General features: G+C 46.3%; 1 protein-coding gene across 1 annotated transcript; it reads right to left on the bottom strand.

Annotated features, from left to right (window-relative positions):
- Nucleotides 1-6,967: 6,967 nt before the first annotated feature.
- Nucleotides 6,968-18,048, bottom strand: FBXO34 (F-box protein 34; the record flags this gene model as incomplete). The annotated part of the gene is made up of 2 exons (XM_082000693.1): nucleotides 17,869-18,048; nucleotides 6,968-9,152 (listed from the first exon to the last, which is right to left on the bottom strand). Exons 1-2 carry the CDS (start codon nucleotides 17,943-17,945, stop codon nucleotides 6,968-6,970), a joined length of 2,262 nt encoding a protein of 753 aa, XP_081856819.1. The 5' UTR covers nucleotides 17,946-18,048.
- Nucleotides 18,049-18,957: the final 909 nt, after the last annotated feature.

Here is an 18,957-nt window from a genome sequence, read left to right as displayed (position 1 = left end):
GCCTGGAACAAAGAAAAGGTCAGACTTTCATTTTTGTAAACCAGAAAAACCTTTTTATTTACCCAAGATGACTGTGATGGTACCATTTTGTAAATTAGCTAGCTACGTACTTCTGACGGATTTTGTGATGGCACTTTGTGTCTTGGTTCTGTCTGCGTTGTTGAGTATCAAAGAAAAATGACCCGGCAGCCTCCAGCTCTACTTTCTGAAAAAGAAACAGATTTTGGAGTATTTGGATTGGGATGAGTACAGAGAGAAGGCTGCTCAGTGTGCAGCCTGGACAGTGGTGCAAATGCAGTTCACATTTTCTTAACTCCTTACAGGGTTTTCGTTAGTGTGTGTGTTTTAAATCTGTCTTGCGTAATGCAAAAATGCGTATTTCTAAATTTTTTTCATTCAGGACATGAAAATTATGCATTTTTAACATGTTTTCTAATCTCTGTTGCCATATTTTTTAATACAAAGAATCAGCATGGACAGGAGTTCACACAGCGAGCTGCTCCTCGTTTAGATTTGGTTGTGAATCTTTACCCAGTTTTGCTGTAGAAAACTGGCTTGTTTCATGCCGTTTCCACCAGTAGGTAGTTTAGAAGTTTCACGTTGTGCTGTCCAAAGCACACAGGCTCTTTACTCTTGATATCATACACCAAAGAAACACTGGACGATCTCTTAGCTAGACCCACATTTGACGCCAATACAGGATTGCGTTGTTGCAATAATATTCATCAGTTACAACACCATGTTGCCACTTATTAATATTAGAAAAAACTCATTTCAAGTTAGTTTAATGAAGTCACACGGTCTCCACACTACGCATTTTAAACCCTATTCTATTTTATGTTTATGGTGGGGTTTATTTTGCTTTTCTTGTTTACTGAATGCCAAGAAGTTGATTTCATTTCACTGCAGAAATGCTCACAGCGCAGCTGGCTCGCATGTAAAATTACGGGAGGTGCGATGCTGACAGATGTGTTGGTTAACAAGTGCTCCTCCGCTTCCTCTGCCTTGTGGTATGTATTCCTTAAAGATGGGTTTGCTCAGTGAAGCTTCCAACGTATGGTTTACATTTGATATAGTTGGGACGTTGTACTTCTCCATGGGGTAAACTAATGTAAAAGCATCCTCCCACCGCTCCAGGAGGGAAGATTTCTGACACTCTTCCCTGTAGCTTCCCCGTGGCGACGCGGCTCGTAACGGGAGCCCGGCGAGGCCGCAGGGAGCGAGGCACAAGCCGCGTCCCTGCCATCAGGCAGTGCCCTGCCGCGCGTTTGAAGTCCCAGCTCCGGGGTTGGCTTACCCGCCCATCTCGTGGAGTGTTCCTGGTGGGTTTGCTCTGTTCCTCTCCAGGCCAGCCAGCGCTGCCTCCCGTCTCCACTGAGGAGCGGGTGGAAGAGCAGTCCCGGTGCTGATGCCCGTGTACCCCAGCGAGCTCCACGCCAGGGGTACTGCCTGAGGATCGCGTCTCCCTGCCCCTCTCATATGGCAGCTCTTTCTCTTTGGCCTTGGGCGTGGGCATCTGTTGTTGGTAGTTTCGGTTTTGTTGGTTTTTTTTTTTTTTTTAAACCAAAGACCCTTAACTCCACACTAACAGCACAGGCGTTGTTAGATGAAGACACCCTCAGTCTTACCATTCTTCTGGTCTAAATCCAACGGTTGGGTTCGTTTTAAGAGAACGGCCCAGGCTCCCTGGACTACCGCAGCCTGAACGGGCGACGGTGCCCCCCAGACCCCCAGCAGCGAGCGGGGCCGGGGGCCTTTGGTCACTGTTCAGTTCACAGCACTTTACTCACTTGCAGCTATCGGATCCCTCGCAGTTCTGAGCAGCCAGCACACGCTCACCAGTACTGTATATTGGGCTCCTAGCATCACACAGCCCCTTCTGGTTCCCCATTTATTTTGCACTGGACCCTGCCATAGAAATATCTTCTCTTCCTTTTTTTTGTTGTTAATATGCATTTCAGTCACTCTTTCATTGCTGCCTTTGTGCTACTTAGAACCCCTGAAGGTCAGGCCATGATTCTGCTTTGTACACTGTCATTTCCTTGGGGGGGAAAACAAAATCTTTTTAAGCCATATACTTCATAACCGTCATGTTTTCCAAATAATTTATTTGCAACCATGTCACATGCTGAAAGTGCACAACAGCACTGCAAGAGTGGTAAAATGCATCAGGATAGGTCTTCTCATGAAATGTTTTTGTAACAGATTGTGGTTTGTTGGTGGTTTTTGTTTTGTTTTGCACATGTGTAGCTGAGGAAAAATTGTGTGTGTCCAAACCTTGAGTGCAATCGCCAGGACTAGTTTTCCGGGTTGTTTTGGGGGCGAGGAGGGAGGGCAGGAATATCTGTAATTACAGATATTTGAAGACAGCCAGCTGAGAGTTTACAAAACACTTTGCGTAGTATGAATGCAGGAATTTCAGTTTAGGCCGTGACTTTTGTCGTGACTGGTGATCTGGGGTGGCTGATCTCTGAGCTGCCACGAAAGTACCTGATTTCGAGAGCCCAGCCCTCCACTGAAAATCGGGTGCCTTTGAAGGGTCTCAGGTAGGACACCCAAGGGTTGCTTGGCACCTGCAAAAACTCGGGGCCTCTCTCTCCAACTTCCGATCTAGATGTAACTAAACACAAATGTTTTGGGTTTTTTTTTTTCTAAATTTTATTGTATTATTGCAATAAATCTTTAACAGTAATTTTTTTAAAGTTGTATATTTATAATTGTTACTTGTGTGGTTTGTTTTTAACCATGCTGGGGAAGTACGCAAGAATTTCCATCTTTCAAAGCATCACAGGGACCAGACCTGTTACAGTGCAATCGTACAGCGGTGCGATAAGCAATACCCATTCTAAAAAAAATACTCTTACATAAAATAACTGCATCTCCATTGGAGCAGGTAGAGGAGTCCTGCCAAACATGCACACATACACACCTTCCTATATGTACATGTAAACTGATTAATCTCCCCTGTAAGCCTGGCTTTGAACTGCTCCGCTGCTGCGTCACGCTTGTTTCTGCAGGGGCTGAGCCAGAACCACTTCTGCGAGCAAGGGAGGCGGCTCCTCTTCACACGGTCACTTCAGAAGGATGCAAGCACGTGTCTTTGGAAGGAGGTAACCGTTAAAGTGAACCCTTGTCTGTCTGAGCGACGGGGATGCGGAAGGCCCACGTTTGTCAGCAAGAGGCAGGCTCTGCCAGCAGGACCTGGTTTACTGGCTGCTGAGTGATGGAGGGGAAGCAACCCATCCCACTGGATTTTTGTGGGAGCTACCTGAGCGGGAGGACCGATGCCCCAAGATCCCTGGCTGCTGCATGCCTGAGAGCAGGAGCAGCCTGCGGCTCCTGCATGCAGAGCTGGGGCAGGTCCCAGCATCATCGGTCATGGCCATGCAGGAAAGCAGCCTGTGTGCAAAGCCAAGCCTGGCTCCAAGCTCGGCTCATGCCTACAGGTTGCTTAAGTAGAAGTGACCTAAGCAGTGCCAGCAGCAAGAGTTTTTGTCCTCTGCCAACACTGGTTTGTGGCAGCAGAGCAGCCCTGAGTCCTCTCCCCACTCTGGGGTTGCAGGGACCAGCCCACCACAGGCTGGGGAGGAGAAAGAGCCCAGGGTGAGGCTTCAGCACCGTTCCCACCTTGCAAGGTGTAGGAGTGGTGACGGAGGTCAGATGCATCAGTGCAGTTCTGTGCAGGGGTGAAAGGACGGTTCTGGGGGCTGGCACAGGGGCAGACGCTGCCGAAAGTGAGCTGGGGCAAAGGCACAGGAGCTGAATTCGGACGAAGCACTGCAGAGCCTCGCTCTGGGGAGCGGGAACAGGCAGGATGGAGCAAGAGCCCAACCACAAGCCTCAGCCATGGGTGGCTTTTTCAGTGGTGTCCATGCCAAAAGATCCCCAGAGCTTGATGAAAACTGGAAGCTTATGAACAATGGAAATATTATTACAATTCCTTCACAGGCAGATTTGGAAATGCAGTTCAGATGCTTCAGCTGCTCCCAGGCAGGAAAGTCAAGCACAGCAGCAGAGTCTTTAGACCTCAGTTCTTCTGAACACTGAATTTTCTAAATCTGATGCTGGCCTTTTTTGGGGTTTAATTGATGATTTCCCCCACTGCCCTCCAAGAGGCAGGGTGTGGGTTCTCCCTGAACTGGCCCTTAAGGAAACAGAAATCTGCACTTTTACTGCTTTATGGGAAAAAATGCTTGCAGGCAGCTCAGCATGCCTACATTCAGAACAACCCACTTCTAGATGCAAAAGGTTGTTCCATAAAACAATTTTTAAGAGCAATACTGTGCAACAGCGATAGTTCCAGCGAACAGTGTATTAGCTGATGCATAAAACAGCCCATGTTCCTCAGCCAGCTTAGGGGCAGGGTGGGGATGGGTAGGGTAGACAACAAATTGTCCTCTGAATTTAACTGCTCCAAGGAACAAAATAGCCCAATGCTATTATTTTATTCTCATTTTTCCCCTTGTTCAACAAAGGTGACCAAATTCTCACACCCTGTTCCAAAAAAAATTACCTCACTGGCCCCTTATCTAGTTACAAAATATTTTCCTCTGCTGCTTCTATTTCAGCCTCGCAGGGACTTTCCTCGCTGCTGTCAGCCTGCGGCAGGTTATCAAGTTTTCCAGTCTTGGGTGGGGGGGCAGGAAAGCAGTTTCTTCCCCCTCTGCCTTAATTGAAATTAAGATGAAGGCCTTTGATGCTGATGGCTTTGGCAAGACAACTCCTTCCAGAAAGGTGTTTTGCTGCTCGTCCCAGCACAGCAGATTGAAGTTTGGGTGAAGCCTGTGCCCCGTTAGAGAATGAAGTCACAAATTAATGAGGGATCCTGCTTTTCCTCTCCCTCTTCATGCTTGATTACAAGACAACCACACCCTCCTTTTAAATTTCTAATTTCATTCCTCCTGGTTGTCATAATGTCTGCTGCATTGCAGAGATGGCTGAGCAGCAGTGGGGAGAGGTGCCCAATGCCCAGGGTCCCAGGGTTGTCAGGCACCAGGAAAGCAGGGACTGGGGGGATAGCATCTTGTAAGTCTACCATGAGCATCCTGAGCTTACCAAACCCCCATTTCAGGCTTTAAGGGCTCAGTTTTCTCTCTCTCGCTGTTAACAGGGAGAATAAAAGCATGTGCCTTCAACCCCTCTCTGTCCTCACGTTCTAAAACATGAGGCGCTGCCTGCGCTCCCAGCGCCATTCTGGGCAAGTGCAGGCGAAGCAGAGGGAGGTGGGGGCTTCAGCCCTGCCGCCCCAGTCAGCGGCTCCCCTCACCCCTCCGGCCCTCCCCGATCTTGTGCCAAAGGCTAGAGAAGTCATGGAGCTGCCCCATGCAGATGCGACTCCCTGGCCCTGGTGCTCCCTTGGGGTTTGCAGGGCAGCGGAAAGCCCGGGGTGAAGCCCTGTGGGAAGATCACACTGGCTCTTCTTGTGCTGGGTGGGAGATGTTGTCTGCTGCGGTTGCAGTGGTGATGGCTGGGGATCCATCCTCGTTCTGGGAAGGGGCAGAGAAACAGCCACAGCATGAAGTGCAAGGAGAGGAGGGACTCAACAAGGACACGACTGCTGCTTTCCGCTTGGCTCCCATACCCTGCAAAACAGCTACTGCTCCACTCTGCTCCCAGGAACTGAAGGCAGCTGTAGGGTTGCCCAGGGTGCATTCCCGGACTTCCAAACTGTTCATCTCAGCACGAGGAGGGCTGTAACTGGAGGCTGGAACACAGCACTGCAGGAAAGGAATGTGTTCAAAAAGGCACTCAAATAGATGCCATGCTCGGCTCCCATTTGGAGTTTGAGGAGTTATAGTTCATCTGCACTTCTGCCACAAATGTTCACAACTCCCCGCTGAAAGCACCACCTCACACCTCAGAAACAAGATGCCAGAGGCTGGAGCGGAGCAGGGCGAAGCCCTGCAAGGACTCCCCTTGCAAGGGAAAAATTCCATATACAGCAGCCAGCAAAGCTTCCAAGCACATCGCTGAGCCAAGGCAACTCTGCTTTCATCCCACTGCACCCACGCTCTGTCCTCGAGCACCCAGGGCACAGCTGAGGGGCCGAGGCAAGAGCTGAGAAGCAGGACTCCAGCTGAAGAGTCCCAGTTCTTGCAAGTCTTACAGGCGTAGCATCAGCTTTCCAGACAACAGGAGTCTCGGTCAAGCCGCTGCTGCACATACAGCTGATGGGAGGGCAAGGAAAACCTGGAGCTTGTGAATGTTACAGCAGGAAGTTCTCCAAGGAATACAGGGTTGGGGTTTTTTTTGTTTCTTTTTTAGTAGGATGACTTGTTCGCTACAGGAAGTACACTGCAAGTCTGAACTATATCACAGTACTAAGTTTCTGCCATGTGTTTTACAGTATTTTTATTTTGGGGCAAGAGTTTTACAAGAGAAAATCAGGTAAGGCAGATCTAGAATGCACATTTTATTTACATAAAAAAACAAACAAAACAACCAGACAACATGGGTAAGGTAGACAAGAACTTTTTATATTCTGACTATACAATAATATTCCTCTCTTTTTATCCACTGCCACACTACTATAATGGATCTGTTCTAGTCTAATTTTAAGGTTGTCCAGTTAAGTTGTCTGAAAATTCTTTAAACAAGTTGACCTTTACCTATTTAGAGTTTCTTCTCAGAAACATTCATATATTATACAGGATATACAGATTTTGAAACAAGACACTTAAAAACACACACAACTATAGCCGCAACACTATCATAGCTGCATTGTAGTGATTACGTTGTTCAGCCAGCTGTAGACTCTGTATGTACAATTAGTTTTTATAGTGTTATTTACATTGATGGACTAAAAGCTATCTTTAATCTAAAAGGTAAAGGCTCTTGTGTTTAAGTATGTGCAGTTTCATAGCCCTGTGAAAAAAAACCAAACACGACAATTATATACACTGTAAACAGCACAAGGCATGAGAATCTCCTCCTACCCCAAACAATCTTGCAGGAAAGTGTATGTGCACTAATATTCCTCTTCCACGTCGGCTCCCGCTCCTCTGGTTTTCTTATGAATAGCACGGTTAAAGCTGTGGCAGGCAGGAACCCAGTGATTGTCATGAAGACCTAACTTACAGCCTGGGATGCCCTTCTGAGACCGGTGACAGCACATCCAGTACCCAGGCCCGTAGGGTAAAGCTTGACAGTATGGTTTGGGATGCCACCGGCACAGCGATACGTCCCCTTTCACGTACTTCTTCTTGCACTGCTTGCAAGGGTCTTCTCTGTAGCGGGGATCACGGACCCAGCGGGAGTCTGCTGGCCTGATGTTGTAGTATTCAATGATGAATTTGAAGTAGTAGCAAGTGCATTTTAGGGCAACCAGACTCCTAGTAGGAAGCAATCCAAAGATCTTCACTATGATGTGGTGAGGCAGGAAGGCCATATACTGCTGAGGCTCCAAAAGCTGCTGAATTTTAAACCTGGTCTCCAGAAAGTCATGTGAAACCTGCCTTTTTAAGCAGGAAGCATCGAGTACTTGCAAAGTCCCTTCTGTTGGAGGAACAGAAAGGGCAGATGGCTCTGTAGGGACACTGTTTCCAACATGTGATCTGTCAGATGCCAAAGCATCCTCATCTTGGGCTACTTCTCCTGGCTTTTCTTGGGTACTTTGCCGTAGTGGCTGTTGCTCACGAGCAGCAGGCTGGTCAGCCTGGAGAAAAAACAGCCTCCCTGGGAGAAGATCCTCACTAGAACTGGAGTTCAAGAGCTTCTCTTTCCTGCACCCTTTCTCAGTCTTGGTGACAGATATACTGATACATAAGGGCTCCTTCCTAGCAGGATGCAGACTCTGCTTTGGGAAAATTACAGGCTCTTTTGACATACAATCAACAGTCATGTTCTTGCTCTGCAAGGAATCTGGTGGCAACCCGGCAGCAGCTGGACACACAGACAGCAGCGGTCTGGGAGGCTCAATTCGTGTTTCAGAATCGCTCCTGCCAATGGTTATTGCCAACACTGCATGAGCAAGTCCCGAATTCACATTCCCCATCCGAGTATCCAGCCCAGAAGGAAAAGGCTGCTCAGCAGAGGCAGCACCATCCCACAACTCAGTGTCACCCAGAGGACCACACCGCCCTCCACATCCAGCCTCTGCTACCCCTGCCTCCTCCAAGCCATCCCCTGGGGCCAGGACCCCCAAGGAGACCTTCCCCACCTCTCCCTCGGGCTGGGTGCCATTCGCCAGGAGCACCCTCCCGACGTTTCTGCGGAAGCTGTTGTTCCGCGAGAGGCTCCCGGCCTCCCGCTCACTCTGGCGCTTCAGACACTCTGACTCCAGCTTGGCCACCATGTCCAGCACGCGCACGGGCTCACTCTGCTGCTGCTCGCTACTGCCGCAAGATCCCCTCTCCGTGTGTACCTCGCACGCCCCAGCAGAGGAGAAAGGGTCCGAGCCGGGAAGCGCACCTTTAGGCTGAGCACTCAGCCTCGTAGTAGAAGCAGGCGGGCAGGTTTTAGCACAGTCGACCAGTAAAGCACTTGCTCGTTGCTCCAGAAAGGCTACCATCTCTATCACAGAGAGGGACCGGCCCGGGAACACACTCTCACCGTTGTCATTCACGTAATGCACCGAACAGTGCTCGATGCCACAGGCAAAAGGCTCTGGCTGGGAGCACCTGGCGTTCGCCTCCCTCATTCTTTCCAGTTGAATTTTGGCTTTTTTAAGATCTACTGATTTTTTCCTGCGTTTAGCTGTTCTTCCATCGATATCCCACGTGCTTTTAATTTTCATGGAGCCTAGCCGGTTGTTGCTGCTGCATTGCTGGGCTGCAAAGAACGCGATCTTCTCCTTTGTATTGCCAGGTTTCACTACAGCCCAGACATCCAGAGGCCCTTCCCCTTCTTCTCCCTGGTGGATGGTTGCAGACAGGGCGTTCTTCTTTTCCCTTGCACTTGGACCATCCGCTGGACCTTTCCCATTCATATTGCACATAGTATTTGGATAAATAATCCCCAGAAGCTTTCGAGATTGAGTCCCGAGGGAGGGTTTTGGGAAAACGCTCAGTTTGGTGCAGTTGTTGGTGTATTTTTCTTCTTGTGCTGATCTCTGATGGCTCATAAGTGGGCCTCTCAGGGAATCCTGGCTTATTTCTGAAGATCGCTCTTTCTTCTGTAACTTGAGATATGGCTTTAAGTGCATACCAGAAACCCTAGAAAAACAGAAAGGCAAGAAGTTATAGTTGTGAAATACACCTGCCTGGAATTAGAGAAGGTGGCCCGGAGCAGGCACCAGCACACCTCCTACTCTGCGTCAAGCAGCCCACACCTCAAAAGGAACCACGTGAGAACGGAAAAGCATCCACCAGGCTGCAACATCCACCCTTGGAGAACTTCCTGCTTTATGATCATACAGATCGCAGAGATCTTCCCATTAGAGAAATCTGTTTCCAGGGAGTTGGAAAGAGAAATCCTAACGTTTAAGTTCCATCCATTGTGCAAACATAGCTAGAGGTTTGTTCTAGAGTTAGAGCCAACCTTCTGTCCTTTAATTTTTTAATCCAGTTGTAAAGCACATGTTGGGTCCAAGGGTTCATTTTGTCACTAGCTACCATTTATATATATATACACACACACACTTTTCAGTAGATAAAGTACAGTTAAAGCTGAAATGGGAAATTAGCAAGTGTAATTATATTCATCAGAAATCCCAGCAGAGCACTGACCTAATACCACCCAAAATGAAACCTACCGTTTAGAATATCAATAATGGCAAATTTCGTATACTTTCCCATAAGGGTCCTTATGCTATACCTCAGATCCACAGCCCCCCCCGCAACATGACAGAAGCATCATGTACAGCTGGAGAGAACCACTTTCAAGTATGTGTTTTTATGGTTAAGAATTTAAGAGCTGTGAATAGACACTTGGATGCTGCTGACATTACAGCAACAGCACCACTCCTGCGACAGTCCCAGCCACTCGACTCCTCCTTTCTGTTACACCTTCGCAGTAATCTTCCATTCAAAGCTGCAAAAACGTAAAAGCCCAGGGCACTGCCACATACGACGCAATTATCAGGAGACTGCAGGCTCTTCTCCCAGGAGTACCACATAAGCATATTACAGAACTAACTATAGATTATGTTTCCATGGTAATCTTTGAATTGTTATATTAAAAAGCCTCCTTTTTGAAAGGGGTATAATCCATGCTTGCTCATTTAAGAACAGCAGGTTCAGTGCCACATTTATCATGAGCCGATACGGACACATTCAAACATTGAATATGTTTCCCTTGACAGCCACCACCAAAACAGTTGCTTTAGTATTGTGTTTCTAGCCTAAAAACAGCTTTTAATTAAAAACCTCAAGCCATAAAACCTATAAAGTTGGACAAATTTATAGTTTTAACACCTGCAGTCTGCATGCATCAGACAGACACAGCCAGAGTCCAGCTGGGCTCTGCCATGCCACGGTGCGATCAGGACACACACCTACCCCAAGATGCCCTCGCTGATGGGAACCCGTGGGGTCAGCATAGGAGGAGGGAACCCAGCTCACCCACCCCTCGGGCAGACCCACCAGAGTGCAGAGGATGGCTGCAAGAGGGAAGTCAAAACAGCAGATGGTGACCAAGAACGCACATGGATGTGCTGTCCCAGCAACCTGGAGCACAGGCTGGGGACCTTCCAGGCAGCCCTGCCCTGTAGACCCTCCACAGTAAGCGACGGCAGAACGGAGAGCTGAGCCAGAGAGCACCAGAGCCAGCTGAGGGAAGGCTTTGAAAGCAAGATGCTTCGCTTCCAGCTGCTAACGCAACACGAGGGCAACAACTCGGGCAGGCACTACCTGTGCCTGCCCAGGCAGAGGAAGCCTCCTGCTCTAGAAGCAGCCATGCTGCTTAACCATTGCTCTTCCCTAAGGTTTTGCTTCTTTCTTCTGGCCCTAGGGATGAGTAGTGAGGGGATGGGTGATAAGCACAGGCGGAGAGGTTTGGGGGAGGTACATCATGAGGAAGGGCTTAATTCACCTTCCTATGAGTGTGCATAAAACACAAGGGACCCCTTTGGTCCCGTGCAGTGCTTTGAAGGCCAGGAGGCAAACACTGGAAAGGATGCTGTTATGTTCTCTCCCCTCCTGATTTTATAGGAAGATCATCACCTCACTCTTCAGCCAGTGCTAAAACCACCTGCAGTTCACGTACGGACTGTGGGGATAAGAGAGGTCCCATTACTGCAGATAAGCCTACCTAGTCCCTGGGTTAATTCTCTCCCCGCGCCTTCTGCGTGCCAGTTCCAGCTCTTGTTGGAACTGGGTCACCTCTGCAAAACACAACCGAGCTGTTTTGTTTGCCTTCTCAGTTGGAGGCTAAAAACTAAAATAATCTGATAAAAATAGAACTTCAGGGTGCTGAAATAGATGAATAAAGAGAGAATGGGAAATCAAGGCTGCCCTCATTTTCCATAGGGTCTGCCTCATCTTGGTGGCACTTTATAGCTAACCAGGACCAGGCCACCAACATGCTTAGACCAGAGGTCAGCCAAGAAAAGCAGCACGTGAACCACTGCAATGAGCTGCTGCAGAAAACGGTGCCTGCAGGCCTCCCTTCCCCATCCACAAGGGCATTTTGGAGCTGTGCTTTTCAGACTAGAGAGAGAAAAGCTCCAATGGCTGCCCACCACTGTACCCTGGGGAGAAGAGGTGAATACAATTAAATATATGACTTTGCATGTTGAAATCTCATGAGCTAGGAGCAGAAGATCACATTTCATGAGTTTTCATGCCAGGGTGTTTGAAAGATGAGCTGAACGTGTTTTTAAAAGGCTTTCTTCAAGCAGTTTTCAGGAATCCAGCAGGACAATCAGTTCAACACCCTTCATTAAGAGAAGCTGCAAAGGAAGGTGAGACCAGGTATTACACGAATGAAAACAGGAACAAACTGGTTACCCCAACGTGCTTAGAGGACACGTTTAGCCAGCAAAGTTGGTTCAGCTGCTCCCAGCTATTTCTGGTCTATGGAGAAAGACAAAGGGTGAAGTTGTGCCTCACCTATTAACAGATTTTTCGTTTAAGGTTGTATTTCCTCCTATGTTTCAGTTAGTCTCTGGCTCGGCCAACAATACCATTTAAGGTTGAAAAGTTATAATTTACATAACAAAATTATTCCTTAGTCAGAAGTTTTACTGCCAGAATAATTGCCTCATTTGAATTCAGCATTCAGTTCATTGCACTGTTTTAATGGATCCAAATTTAAAGAAAAACTCATGTAATAATTTCAGAGAGCTCTAAAGAGTACTGCTAACTCCCCTTGACCAGCTGAATCACAGTGCCACCTGCTTCCCAGTTTTTGGGCAGCAGGGAAGAGAACTTCCATTTTAAAAGGGATGTTAGCAATGGACCTTACCTGAAAGTGTTACTTGGAAAAAAAAAGCCCCCACCCCACACCCACTTAGCTTTGAACATTGAGAACAACGAACTTTCAGGCAAACGTAGCTTCTTCCCTGCATGTCAGCAGCATTTCTAGCTCCTAGAAGTAGAACAAGGCTTCCCAGCAGAAATTGCTTTGAAGATGAACCAGAGCCCAGTCCCCACCCACAGACTGCCTTACTTCTGGAACATTTCAGTGCTGGCAAGCAGAAAATGGTGGCAGCTGCAGGTTAAGTTTTAAAATATTTTAAAGCACCAAAAATAGTTGTTGAAAGGTTAAGTCACTGACAATTCCCCATGATACTGAATTCCAGAATAATTCTGTTAGCTTTCCTCCACCCTTTCAGTTATCAAGCTTTCTAATTTTATCTTTAGAGACAATGACTCTTCAGAAGTTCATGGAGTAAGCATAAAAGGTTTTCAATCCCAAATGTGTGGTTTTGAATTGCTGATAAAAGTAATTCTAGCAGGAATGATCAGCACTGAAACAACTAGCAGTGCCGCCTTTAAACTGTTATTCCATCCTTAAGCTGATGAAAGAAAAGGGCCAGTTTTTCTATTTCTAATCAGCCGTGTCTGAAAAACAGGATACTTACACTTCTGGAATGACACTGCTGTTTTTACAAGTCCTGACTACAGCTTGTTTCCACTACAGTTTTATCAAGTTGGTTACTACACAGGATTGATATAGAAATATATGCCTATATACAGGCACACACCCCACTCTCCCCACGGAAGGGAAGGCCCATAAGGTACTGGGCCAAGCTGGCCAGAATCGTTTTGAATGCTTTTGTATTTACATATCTTCTAAATCACAGCAGCCTAAAAAAAAAAATATACATATTTACTTTAGTGGAAGCTCCAAAGTTGAGGAGAAAACTGGTAAAAACAGCTCAATTTTCACAACTCCGTTCTAGGGTCCACAGAGAGGCTACATGCCCCTCGTGGCACCCAGGTTGGGGACTCTCATGACACCCTGTGAAGCCAAAAGATTTGCTCTGGCCAACATGAACAACCAAAAAAAAAGTGTAATTTGCTCAAACAGCATATTCACACTGCAAGTTTTCTGGGCAAAGCACCGGAAGGGTTTATTAAGGCGAAAATTTCAATCAAAGCCCCAAAGTTTCCTGTGGATTTCTTTTTGTAAACACTAACTCCAGTCAACAAAAGTTCCTAGCTTTGCTGACTGCACATGCAGTGCCAATTACAACTCTGAAAAAACCCTCAGGACATACTAACACAAGGCAGAAGCCAAAAAAAAAAGGGGGAGGGGGGAAGAAAAAAAACATAACAACAATAAAAACCCACACCAAGCGTAACCTCTGGCAAGGCATTTCTCTGGCATCCCATTTCTCCATCTATAAAAGCTTAGCTCCTCTGTAAAGGACACTGACAATTATAAAGGACTGAGTACCGAATGCAAGTTAAACTACGGTCAACCACTTGTTTTTTCTGGAAGTACTCAGTGGGTCCTTTGGGCTCAATCTCCAGTACCACTTCCATCTCCTTTGCACTGCCGGGGCAAGGCAAAGCAGACAGAGAGCTGCTTCAAAGGCATTCCACGGATTCTGCCGGGGCGGGAAAGTCCCAGCCGAGCAGCCGGGATGGACGACGCTCCACTGCTCACTGGAGCTTGTTCTGGCACGTGGCAAGTGTCCAAGCTCGGAGCAACGCAGGTTAGGAAGCACGATCCTTCAGACCAGGGGTGGGTTCGCCTTCAGCAGCTGCGGAGGCATCCGATTTCTAGAAAACCCGCTCCCTTTTTCCCCACTTCATATTAAACCAACTGCTCCTGACCCAGCTCCGAACGCCTGTGAAACCACCTCTTGCATCAATGGGAGAGCTAGCGAGCATTATTGCGGGCTTTGAAGGTAAACAGAAGGTATCTGACTGCTGAAGCAGCGCTCTCCGCTTGAGCGGCCAGCCTGGAGGGAAGTGGGAACAAACCAAACGTCTGGGGCAGAGCTGGCCCAAAAGAGCCGAGGAGCTACACACAAAGTAGGTGCTTAACTCTTAACGCTGGATCCCCCACCGTTTGTTCACCCACATCAAGTACTCAACCTGATTTTGGGAGAAATGACACCCAAATGCAGCTGCACATAGGAGCAGCTATAAAATCTGTCATGCATAAAATCCATCATCTTCACCAAGCAGATGTTTCAGGTGACAGATTGCACATCCAAGCCCAACGCACAGAATACTCCAGTTTGAGGGCTCCCACCCATTAATAAGTTTTGAACACATTTTAAAACTAAACACACACACACACCTCCCCTTCAGCATAAAGCACAGTAGCCTCAGCTACTTTCTACACTCTACACAGAAAAAAGTGCCATTGCTTTGCCAGGCTTTTCTATAAAAGCACTTACCATGAAGCAAGTGACACAGAAGCAATTCTTTGTTGAGCCTAAGGAAGCTCAGACCTATGCTCCCTGCTTCCCAACCATACCACAGATGACACAGGGATGACATAAAGCAGAAAGGAAAAAAATAAACTGGAAGACTTGGTATTCAAGGTTATAAGCTGCTCCAGAAACATGTAGCTCAAAGACGGTGGGATAGTACGCATGCCTGTGGTGGAACAGGCTAAGGCAGGAAGGAATCACACAAGTCATTTGGGAGAAGGACAGTAAGAAAAAAGTGGTGGCTTCTGCTGAAAACTGCTCACAGAGCAGCGCAGAGATAGTGACAGGTTTCCTTCTGGAAATGCTTTATTTTCCTTGATTTAACATTTGTTTTCTAATTTATTAACTGCAAGAGGACCAAGATCCTTCTGGATATCATGGCGCAACAAATTTCTTCAAACAGTTAACGAACCAACACAAAGTGATGCTATTTAGTCTTCATTTTTGTGCATGCATAATGACAACACATGAAAGGTTGCAGAAATTAACCTTGGGACCGCACTATCATTAAGAGACTTGGAGTTCAAAAGAAAGAAAAAGCAAAAGTAGATCTGAAGGCAAGTCATCAGGTTGTTCTTTTGAAACTCAAGACCGAAAGGAACTGGTTCATGAAGCCAGCTGCACCGTGGTGCAGAGGATTCCACTGCAGAACCCAGCAGGTATTCTCCAGGAGTCGAAAAGTGTTTTCATGATTAAGAAAACATCCCAAACAAGAACAGAAGAAACTCCAGCTGAACATGTTCCTTTGTCAGGAAGGATACAAGCAGCAGATACAGGTTTCAAGTCACCAGGTCACATCACTTGGAAACTTGTATGTTAGAGATCAAATAGTCTAGGAATAAACGTAAGAAGTGGTGAAGTGTTAAGTCACTGCAAAGATATTTAAAAACAAAGAAATAGTAAAAGGTTCTTCAGCATGTGAGAAAGGACAGGGCAAGAAACAGGGCTGCACACAAGGTCAGGGCAGAGATTAAGAGTACTCTAGGTACAGAACAAAATACCAAATTTGACTTTGCATCATTTTTAAAGAGGGGTGGTAAGGGTGATCATGAGGGCAAAACTTGAACAAGAACATTCGCAGGGGGAGGATTAAAAAGGATTGGCTCATCTTAGTTTTAGAATCCAGGATAGATAGGCTCATAAACTGCAGGCCAAGAAGCAAGATTTATAAACCTCTTGAAAGGCAACAATATGACTTAATAAAACATGTGGCACATTGGAGGTGGCACTGCAGGGAAGAAAGAGAAGGGAGAGACATCACAGCCTCTCCAGGCCTGGTAGTCTGACTTCTATATAAAGGTGCTTTGCAAGCAAAGAGGATTAAGGTGACACAGAGAAAAAGGGGGAAGAGGGAATAGTTCAGTATGCCAGACTAACCTGAAGGTTCTCAAAAAAGTGATCTTTTTAGACAAATGTACTACATCTTTCTCACATGGACTTCAGAAAGCACAAGGAGATTTACTGGTTAAGACACATTGGCAGAAGAATGGGAAAACAGACAAAAGAGCTGGCTTAACAGCAGACAGCCCCAGGTGATGCTGAATAAGAAAACACCAGCCTGGAAACCAAAGACTTGCCTCAAGAATCAGTCTTGGGAACACTCTGTGTTAGGAATGACAAATCAGCACAAATACTACAAGTGCACCCACAGAAATGAAGGCCTTTCCAAAACAGCAGAGGCACAAACCACCAGGTAACACAAATGGAGCAGTTTTGAAATACAGGTGGTGATGCACCAGCAAGCTGAATACCAAGAATTTTTGGGGGTACCTAAGAAAGATGCACTGGCCACCACAGACACATCTGTGAAACAGAGGTAAGTGGACGTGATTCTGTGATACACTCAAGGCAGCAGTGAAAAGCCCTCCTCCCAGATCTGTTCCGGAGTGCAGTGTACACTTTTTGACATGACTCAGAGGAGATTCATCCACACTGAGAATGACAATGACAGTTGTTATTCAAGAAGGTACTAGATAACACTTGGGTCATTTAGCACAGTAAAAGCCACAGGTGAGGGCATACAACCACATTTTACAGAATACAGCAAGACGTAAACCACTGAAAATAAGAAGTGGTCCTTACGCAAAAGAAAAAAAAAGGAACACAAGCTCAAACGAGTATACAAGCTGGCATGAATGTTCAGTCTGGGAATCAAAAGAAGGTTCCTAATAGCACAGCTAGTCTGTCATCTTCAGTAATGATTCAATCTACAGGAGGAGAGAAGAAAAGATGTAATTGTTTTTAGGCTGGACTAAGTTTACAAAAGGGATTGAGATACTGCTTGGGAAAGCAAGGAGCTGGGTGACCTAGGAAGTCTTTTGCAGCACTAAATTACCATGGACTAACATAGCAAGTATATGCTGTCTACACAACCACAAAGAACCAATGTTAAAGTTTGCTTTAAACCCACATAACTTTTGGAAACCAGAAAGCTGGCTCTCTTCCTCCAGACTGAGGAAGCTTAAGAGGCTTGGTTTCAGAAAAAGAAAAAAGATACATATATTTTCAAGTAGCTTGAACTCAAACTGGCATGTTCTTACATTTGCATAAGGACAAGTTGTTCTGTACGGTGTTCCTATAACAAGACAGTGAGAGGCATCCACTTAATTGTCAAATAAGCACAAGTGTTTGAAATCAATCGTGCATTTCTTCTTAATAAGAGACACAGGAAAGTAAGCAATACAAGATCCGAGCTTAAACTAATCTAATTACTTACTCCGTAGTAAGACAAACCGCAACAATGACTGCCAGTATTTCCACTTGCTTTAAGCTGACTGCATGTTTTAAAGCCTACTACGACAAGCCATTCTCCAATTAAGCTGTACTTCAAAGCCATGTTCCCAAGTTAAGTTACAGCTGTTGCTAAAAACCCCAAAGATTTCTCTAAGTACAGTATGGAATCTGTAGTTGTCATTATCAAATAAATATCAAAGAACATTTCTGCCCTTAAGCCATTACAACATTTCACTTAAACACTATCCAAAAGTAAGAAGTTAGACCAAACCTTTGAGTGACACACAAGACAATAGGAAAGTGAGGAGAAGGCTAAATCAGTGCTAAATACTTAACTATAGGCAGACCAGCCAGTCTTTTCATACCGTTTGACTTGATGGAAGGTGGAGGATGTGGAATTCAGCGGTTCCCTGTGGAGGCCAGCTCTGCAGGAACTCTTCATCGTAACTATCTCTCCAGCTAAGGCACGCCGTCACAGCCAGTCCATCCTGGGTTATGCGCAAGGCTCCCCCATCAGCTCTCCTGGCCCCACGCAGAGCTTCACCGTGTCTCTGCCACCTAGAAACTGAACAAACGAGAGGTACGCAAGATGATCACATTCAAGTACAGCAGCAACTGAAGCACAAGTGATGAGGACTTTTTGCCCCAAGAGAGAGAAAATACATATTCACATATATGCATACACATATATAAAAGATATATACATATAAATATAAAAGAACTTAACATCATCATGCCATTATTGCAGTTGGACTTTCTGAACACCATTAAAATACAAATTGACGCCCCCCACAACAGCCTGTCTGCACATACAATGCTTCTTCACCTTATATACGACTGCAGCACTACCTTGGCACCTCCCATGGAACAAGCTGTTCCACAAGCTCCATGCAAACAGGACGCACAAGATCATTCTGCTTGTTAGCACCACATCAAGCTTTGGAGGGAAGTCGCTGCTAGCAGTAAGATTTGATGCTGCCAGGACTTACGTTAGTGTTCTAATCAAAATAACATGGCAGATTTCACAAAGGACAAAAAACATGCCACCATGCAGCCTCCAAGCCTTGTGCATACTGCCCGTCTTTGCATCACATACAGATAAGATAACAGATTTCACCAAAACAAAATTGTTCTGCAATATCTCTCGTTCGCAGTAGGCTGCTGCCTTCTATGCCTTGTCCTTCGAGTAGGCACTATTACCAGCACTTTAACATACTTTGATGGTGAAGGAACAACAACCTTCAAGTTGGAACATAAAAGGAAAAAGTGACACAGCAAAAGAGCCCTGGAAAAACTCAAACACTCAAGCCCAAGTTGCCAGCAGATTGTTTTAAAGATCTTTGTCTTCCTCTCTAGAGGAACGTGCACAATGATGCCGTAGTAAAAGGAATGCCATTTGAAAATGCTAACTATAGAGCTGTTGACCCCAGGGGATTTGTTGATTTAGTGTAGCA

Source organism: Phaethon aethereus, assembly GCF_964289735.1.
Source record: "Phaethon aethereus genome assembly, chromosome: 5".
Classification (NCBI taxonomy): domain Eukaryota; kingdom Metazoa; phylum Chordata; class Aves; order Phaethontiformes; family Phaethontidae; genus Phaethon; species Phaethon aethereus.
Note: the sequence above shows the minus strand (reverse complement) of the source record. Positions and strands in the feature narration are given on the sequence as shown.